The sequence below is a fragment of the Lactuca saligna genome, chromosome 5 (assembly GCF_052625555.1).
Source record: "Lactuca saligna cultivar CGN05327 chromosome 5, ASM5262555v1, whole genome shotgun sequence".
Lineage (NCBI taxonomy): Eukaryota > Viridiplantae > Streptophyta > Magnoliopsida > Asterales > Asteraceae > Lactuca > Lactuca saligna.
Genome location: NC_136421.1, coordinates 57,109,674 through 57,118,388, shown reverse-complemented (window position 1 = coordinate 57,118,388; position 8,715 = coordinate 57,109,674). Strand labels below are relative to the sequence as shown.

At 31.7% G+C, this 8,715-nt stretch overlaps 1 protein-coding gene across 1 annotated transcript; it reads right to left on the bottom strand.

Moving 5' to 3' along the window:
* Positions 1-3,907: 3,907 nt before the first annotated feature.
* On the bottom strand, positions 3,908-5,872 carry GULLO3 (D-arabinono-1,4-lactone oxidase family protein). Its single transcript, XM_078994086.1, has 2 exons — positions 4,945-5,872; positions 3,908-4,850 (listed from the first exon to the last, which is right to left on the bottom strand). Exons 1-2 carry the CDS (start codon positions 5,867-5,869, stop codon positions 4,036-4,038), a joined length of 1,740 nt encoding a protein of 579 aa, XP_078850212.1. The 5' UTR covers positions 5,870-5,872; the 3' UTR covers positions 3,908-4,035.
* Between the last annotated feature and the right edge of the window lie 2,843 nt (positions 5,873-8,715).

Below are 8,715 nucleotides of genomic sequence, written 5' to 3'. Positions count from 1 at the left end.
ATTATTATTATTATTATTATTATTATTACATATTTTTAATATATTTTAATGTATGAAAATATTTTATACATACATTTTTAAATGTATACAAATATTTTTATTAATATAAATATATTTTTAAAAATATATATACTTGTATTTAGTATTTATATACATTTTAATTCCCATGTATTCCATTAAAACGTATTTATATATTAAAAAAGTATTTATTTGTATATAGCAGTATAAATATATATTTATTTAATATAAAATATATTTAATACATATAAATACAAAATACATATTTATATGGATTATATTATATAAAAGATATATTTATATGTATTTGTACATATTACTAACTATAAATATGTATTTATTTCATAACTATTTGTATAAGATAGTTTTTATACAAGTGAAACACATATTTATATCTATTAAATACAAATGAAAACGTATTTATATATTTCCATACATATTTATATGTATTAAATACAAATAAAAAGTGTATTTATACATTTAAAGACATATTTATACATTTAAAAATATTGTTATTTGTATTTAATAGATAAAAATATGTATTTCCTTTATATAAAAACTTTAGTATGCATATAATTATGAAATAAATACATATTTCTACTTTGTAATATGTACAAATACATCTAATTATATCTTTTATATAATATAAACCATATAAATATGCATTTTTATATTTATATGCATATAATATATATTTATATGAAATAAATATATATTTATGCCTACTAAGTACAAATAAATACATTTTTAGCATATAAACACGTTACTACAGGAATACATGGGGTTTCAAATGTATATAAATACTAAATACAAGTATATATATTTTTAAAAATATATTTATATTAGTAAAAATATTTTTATACATTTAAAAAATGTATGTATAAAATATTTTTTATAAATTTAAAATGTATTAAAAATTAATAATAATAACAATAATAATAATAATAATAATAATAATAATAATAATAATAATAATAATAATAATAATAATAATAATTAGAATAAGAACAACAAAAACAACAACAACAACAATCAAAATAAAAATCAATGTAAGGGTAAATTCGAACATTTTTGAAAAACTTAAGAGTAAATTGGAACATTTTTTAAAAGTCAAGGGCTTTACTGGTATTAGGTAGCCGGTTGGTTACCTGGAAACCGGCAATAAGGGTAAAATTGAACAAATTAAACAAAACTTCGGATTTTAGTGTACCTAAAACACGTCTAAGGTAAAATCGACATTGTTGTGATAACTTAATGGTTTTATGTCATTTTCCCAAACTAATATCAACAAAATATTTACTTTTCACCTTATTTTATTATTAGTTTTTTGTTTAATATGCATAATAATAGTGGTCAAAATTCAATTGATTTTAAAGTTGAGGATAATTGATATATCTATCCAAATTCAATTAAAAAAATTGTTTGATTAAAATCCAATAATAACGTATATTGTTTTATTTTATTTATATAGACATCAATCTAAATCTAATCCAGGTCATTGATTAAATTTTAGGCTAGGGTACGTATTAGGGTTATTAACTCAATCTCAAGTCATCGTATTAAGGAGTCAACCTTGAGGACTTTGATTCTCGTTTACATCTCTATGTCTAGTGTTCCTGTTACTGAGTTTTTGAATGACTTATTAGTTTTGTTCTTCAAAAAAGATTTTCAGAAAAAATTAGTTTAGAGGAAATTGTACAATATTTTAAAAACACAAAAGATCTATGAGTTCCACTTTGATAAACCATGCAAGAACATTGCATCTTAATTATTTTGTTCAAATTTTGATGTCATCTCGTTGAATCAAATTTAAATAGTTTACACGCTTCTGTTTTTAAGTTTTGCTTCCGGCCCCCTAAGTTTAATGTTCCGCCGCTGTATGCGATTAAAAGTCAATTGTGTAATATTCCTTATGTGTTCACAGGATTCACCTGCCTATGCATTTTGTTAAATATAAAAATACATTATATATATATATATATATATATATGAGTTTTGAGTGTTGGTTTATTAATCGGTTTGGTAGTCACAATTTTACATGCATGGCTGAAACTTTGGTTATAATAAGTATTTATTATCTTATATTTTATTAGCTTAGTAGATAGAATTGTTTTTCTTTGTTTGACCAATTCCATGGACTTTGAAGCACATGGGAAGAATGGGTCAGTAGGTGGTACGGGTTTTTAGGCTCTTTTCTTGTTTTTGCATGGGGCTTTTAAAAGGGCTATATATAGACTTCTATCATGAATAAAAGTATTAGAGGTTTTTTTGCTTTCAATTTTCCATTTAGTACATTAGTTCTTTTTATAATCAATATTTTCTTTTCTTCTATTATGTTGACATATCAGAGCAGCAAACAAACACAGGTTGTTATTTTGATTTATATATTCTACATTTGGGTATCAGAGCTCCAAGGTTCTGTTGAAGGGGGTGTAAGTTCTTATAACAAGAAAAAGATGCAGCTCCATCCTTGATGATCCTTGTTTCGGGTTAAAGAGAGCCTAACCAGAAGCGGGGAAGGGAAGTGGAAAGAAATCAGAACGGGTGGGTTTTGATTTTGCTTACTCACAGCTGGTAAAAGAAAACAGAAGAAGCAGGAGCTTGGTTTTCTTGACTGGTGGAATTAGAGTCTCAATTGGAACGGGTTGGATCTGAAAAGTTTGGGGCTGTCACAAGAAAGGAAAAATAGCGTTGGCAGTAAAAGATGGTGGTTCAATGTCATATCAGATTCTGATTTTGACCCCAACCAACTATCTGGTATGGGCAGTCAAAGTAAAGTCCATCATGGATGCACATGGAATATGGGAGACTGTTGAAGCAAAGACATCCGGTGGAGAATTGGATCCAAAGAAGAAGAAACAAGCTCTTGCTTTCTTGTTTCAAGCAATACCAGAAGAGATTGTGTTGCAAATGTCCGATTACACCGATCCAAAAAGGGTTTGGGAAGGAATAAAAACTCGGTATTTGGGTGTGGATTGGGTAAGAACGGCTCGATTAGCAACTTTGAAGAGGGAACTAGAAAGCTTGCATATGAAGGAGGGAGAAACTGTTGATGATTTTGCAGCCAAGTTTAGTGGTTTAGCTTCGAAAGCACGGAGTCTCGGACATGAACTTGAAGAAGTTGACTTGGTGAAAAGGTTACTTGATTCTATGCCCAAGTCCTTTCTTCAAATTGTGGCATCGATTGAGCAATGCTTTGAGTTGGATACGATGTTTTTTGATGAAGCCGTCGGTAGACTAAAGGCATATGAGGAGTGCATCAAAGGATCCAAGAAGGTGGAGGACGTTCATGGTGGGTTGTTATTGTCAAGAGAAGAAAATTCGGATGGTTGTATGCATTGTGGCAGTGGCGGTTCGCATCGGGATGGCTTTGGACGTGGCCGGGGAAGAGGTCGTGGGTCCGGGAGGAGCCAAGATGGCAAGGAACGTGTTCGGGACAATAGTCACGTAAAATGCTACAAATGTGGTGAATTCGATCATTACAACAACGAATGTCCAAAGTGGGAAAAAGAAGCAAACTTGATCATCGAGGAGGAGTCGGCATTGCTGTGATCTAGTGGGATGAAAAAACAAACCGATTAAGGAGGTGATTGTTGGTTTATTAATCGGTTTGGTTGTCACAATTTTACATGTATGGCTGAAGCTTTGGTTATAATAAATATTTATTATCTTATATTTTATTAGCATAGTATATAGAATTGTTTTTCTTTGTTTGACCAATTTCATCGACTTTGGAGCATATGGGAAGAATGGGTCAGTAGATGGTACGAGTCTTTAGGCTCTTTTCTTATTTTTGTATGTGGCTTTTAAGAGGGTTATATATAGCCTTCTATCATGAATAAAAGTATTAGAAGTTTTTTTGCTTTCAATTTTCCATTCAATACATTAGTTCTTTTTATAATCAACATATAAGAAGTTTTTTTGCTTTCAATTTTCCATTCAATAAACAAACACAGGCTGTTATTTTGATTTATATATTCTACATTAAGACCGGTCACTAACTAAAAAATTAAACAATCAAGTGAGTGATGATGGTGAGTATCTACAAACACGAGCTTCTTTGTAAACAAGCCCAGATCGACAAAAATAGCCATTTGTCGGACTACAGTGTCTGTGCTCCGAGCACACACATTCACCTTCCAAACCACACCCATCAAAATCCACCCCTTTCTTTCCGAACAACAACTCATCCGACCATTCACTTGAGAACATATTCTCCGGATCCATCTTCGTTTTAGCTGCCACGAACCCATTAAACCCTTCGTACTTCTTCTCCACCTTCGAAAACGCGACTTTCCTGTTCTTAGCCCAATGTGGCCTCGCACCATACTTCAAAAACGCCATTTGCTCCACTTCTTCCATCACATCTTGGTTCAGCCTCGGCGTCGTTCCCGAGTCAGCTCGATAGTAGTTGAAGTCGACCACCACTGAATCAGTAGATTGACCTAAATAAGCAGTTGATGCCTTGATGAAACGTATCAACAGTCCGTTGTATATGTCTACGCCACAAAAGTTGTCGGGATTTAGGTCTCGCAACTTCTTAACATCCAGAATGAAGTCCCTGAACTTTCGCGCAGGGAAGATGGCGGTGGTTTCGTAGAAGAATAATCCGTCGATGCGTGGGTCCCATGCACAAGTGTTTGCGATATCTTTAGATGATGAGTACAAGCATGAACCTGAAGTTTGCATCTTGCCTTGACGGCCGATGACTGGATATCCGGTGAAGATTAGGTTGTTTTTTAACCCGTTTGCTATTAGTTTCTTGTAGGTTATGAAAGAACTCGCCATTGCACATTTGCCCTTTATGTTTTTCGCCTTTTCGAGCTTTCTCTCTGTTAATAGATCAACATATAATCGTTTATTAAATGGGGGTTTTGTGATTGATTCATACCCGAAAAAAATTCAGATTCTTGGAAGTGTGCATACCAGTGGCTCTTGTAGATTTAGAGACGACAATGAGATTAGACTGGAAACCAAGAAAGTCGTTGGTGCCATCGCCCTTCGTGGTCATCGGAACCCGATCATCGTATCTGTAAACCGCCGTGTGTTTGGAAGGATACCATGTGATGTCTCCAAACTCATGAGCCTTTGCATGGCTCATGAATGAATCTTCCAAACCACCATCGTCGGTGAAATTGAAGGTGATGCTTCTCTTGAACCCTTTCACCAAACTTAGTGTCACCTTGGAGATGATACCCAAGGTGCCTAAAGAAACTTTGGCAGCATTGAAGAGTTGATTTTTGGCATCCAAATGAAGAATCTTGGAAAACCCTTCGTTTTCTTTAGCTGGAACCACCATATCGATTTTCATCACATGATCGTGAACTGCTCCGCCTTTGCCCCACCATGAGCTGCCGTGAGCACCGGTACTTATCACCCCACCCACACTAACACCTTCCCAGTAAGGCGCAGCTACCAGGCTCAAACCTGCATCTTCCACTTTGTTTATCAAATCTCGGAGACTAACTCCGGCGTCCGCAGTCACAGTGAGTGCAGAAACATCAATATCGATGCCGGAATTGTAGTTTTGGGTGCTGATGAGAACTGAGGAATTTCCGTCGGCAGGACAGGCGAATTTGGGTATGGTGTGGGAGAATTTGGATACAACTTTGAGTTTAAGTTTGTTTTTGGCTGCATTGGCTACGATTGAGAGAAGTTGTTGTTGGGTGGTTGGGTAGATGACGTTGGAGGCACGACAGTCTTTTCTGTCACCCCATACGCCGTAGGAATTCTGGAGGGTGCAGCCGCCGGTTCCCGCGGGGCATTGGATTGGTGGCGGTGGTGGGTAGGCGGTGGTGGTTGAAACCCACAGAATTAGAAAAAAGAGCACCACGATTGTAGTGCTAGCCATACTTACGTTAGTTGAAAAACCGAAGGATATTTGATGATTTGAATTTGAAGATGCGTAGGTTCAAATTTATAGATCACTGGTGCTTGAAGGAAAGATATAGAGAAGTAATTGCTACCCTTTCCTAATTGAATGCTATTTCATTTCACTGAAATAAAATAATAAAAATATATTCATTTCTTTTTCTCTTTTAAAGGATTATAATCATCTACTTTTTATCTTCGGATTATGTCTCAAGATTTAGAGACTAGACTTTATTACTGTATATATAACTGGTGTAGTATAGATGTACATTTAATTTGTACAATATACCATATTTTATGTGTAACTATTTAATGGGTTGAGATTGGTAAATACTTTCGTCTCATTGTATAAATTGGTAAAAACAAAACATTATTATATAAACTAATGAAGATGTAAAAAACGAATGCATAAATTGATAAGATAAAGTCACTCGTTATCGTATTAGTTATTTATGAAACGTTACCCTTATGTTTTTCTTTAATCATTAGTTATATCTTTGATATGTATTTTCTATATTACCTGATACAATAATATTTAATAGATACGACTTTATGTCTAAGTACACATTGTAATTTCCGAATTTATGATTATCCCTTTATTTTTTGCAAATTGTTTTATAATTTATAAATTTTGACTATATTCGTTTAATAATGCTTTATTTTGTCTTTAAATTAAGTTGGTTATGCATAGAATATTAATTTTCCATTTGATACCCATTTGTAAATTTAGCTTTTGGAGCAATTGGGACTTACCCTTTCTATGATAAATCATTTTTAATAAATAAAGATTTTTTTTGTTATTTTTTATATTTTTATTCAATTTGTCATATGTTATTTTATAGTTATTTTGAATTATTTTTTTTATATGTCATTTTATTAGTTTTTCTGTTTTAACAAATTTTACATACTATTTTAATATAATAGTTGCAATAAATATAGTAATAAATGGATATTAATTCCATTAATTAACTTATCTTTTAATTTGAAAATCCCTAAAATTAATCACCTTTAATAATGAAGGTTTTTTTTGTCACTTATCATACTCTCATTCAATTTGTCAAATATTATTTTCTGGTTATTTTGAATTTTTTTTCCACATCTCATTTTATTCGTTTTTCTATTTTATTAAATTCCACCTAATATTTTAATGTAATAATTTGCAATAAATGTAGTAATAAATGGATATTAATTTCATTTTAACTTATCTTTGGATTTCAAAATTCCTAAAATTGAAGCTTATTAGTTTGTTTTATTTATTTAAATTATTTGTTTAAATTTAAAAGATAAAAAATATTTCCATTATTATAATTCATTATTTTTCTTATTTTCTTATAAATTCAAAGCTCTTAAATATTTTGATATTTATATTTAGCTTTTTTTTTTAAAATAACTTATTTAATACATAGGTCTCACAACTAGTTATATTTAACAATCCATCTCTTAGTGATTGGTAAATCAAACTCTTTTATAATAAGGAGTTTGTTTAATTGTTACTTTTAGGATTAATTCATTTATGAGAAACGAGAATCTCTCTCTCTTTCTCATATATATATATATATATATATATATATATATATATATATATATATATATATATATATATATATATATATATATATATATATATATATATATATATATATATTGTGACATCCCCATTTTCACGGTTAGAAAAGACTGATTTTGTTTATGCTTTATAAAAATCAGAGTACTTCTTTTCATAAAAATATTGCGGAATTGTTCCCAAAAAAATACGATAAATACGTTATCAAAACATTTTCGAAGAAACGTATTTTATTTATGTTAAAACGTTTGGGATGTCATCATCAATACAGAAACATAAGCATAAACGGAACTTACATTTATTTACACTAGTGATCTACATCTCTTTAAATCTCTCAGTGTATTGTGACTTCATATCAACACATGTGATATAAATAAACTGAGTGGGTCAGGTTGGGAAACCTGGTGAGTACATAGGGTTTTCAACCCACAATAATATAATTATTATGTTTAAACAATCAAACAATCAACCCAATTACCCATCCCCATTATCTTCTTTTAGTCTTCCCTAAAGATATTATCTCAAGGGTCATCTCCTATATCATATTTACTTCTCATCTCCTTACATCGTATTTCCTTATATGATTGCTCCTACGAACTTTACCTAAGGATCATCGCCTACGTTGCATAGATAATACTAATTCGGGGATTACTCCCTCAATATGTGTCTAGCAAGGGTTAGAGTATCATCGCAGGATTACGCAGCCACAACATCGCCTGGACTTGTAAATCATGATAAGGGTTAGTCTATCATCGCATGAATACGTAGCCACAACATCGCCTGGACTCGTAATTCATAATAAGGGGGTTAGAGTATCATTGCATGAAATACGTAGTTACAACATTGCTTGAACTCGCGATTCATCACCTACAGGTTATGAGCCTGCTGGTGTTTCCACGGGGTTGCCTATAATAGTCTGTGGTCGCCATCTATACTCTGGTAGATGACTACATCTCCAAACTGTCGGACAAGGTTGTAGTATCCTACACCACCAATTCATAATCACCTATCTATCCTCACCTAATTATCATCACCTTCCTATCATCACCTATCTCTCATTATTTTATTTCATCACACACTAACTATTTCATCTACCCATGTTTTATCCCAACATATTTGTAGATATAAAATAAATATATAGTTTAAACCATTTAAAACATGTATAAATCATTCATCCAGCATAGACAACAAGTATTCAGATAATATGCACACATAGCACGTAATTTATGTAAAATACTTCATATCTGTGTGTAAGATGAAAG

What these genes read in the sequence shown, in the direction of transcription:
- GULLO3 (XM_078994086.1), bottom strand. Translation starts at nt 5,869, where the DNA reads ATGGCTAGCACTACAATCGTGGTGCTCTTTTTTCTAATTCTGTGGGTT. An exon ending in TAAATCTACAAGAGCCACTG is followed by an intron (nt 4,851 to 4,944) that starts GTATGCACACTT and finishes ATCTATTAACAG; the next exon opens with AGAGAAAGCTCGAAAAGGCG.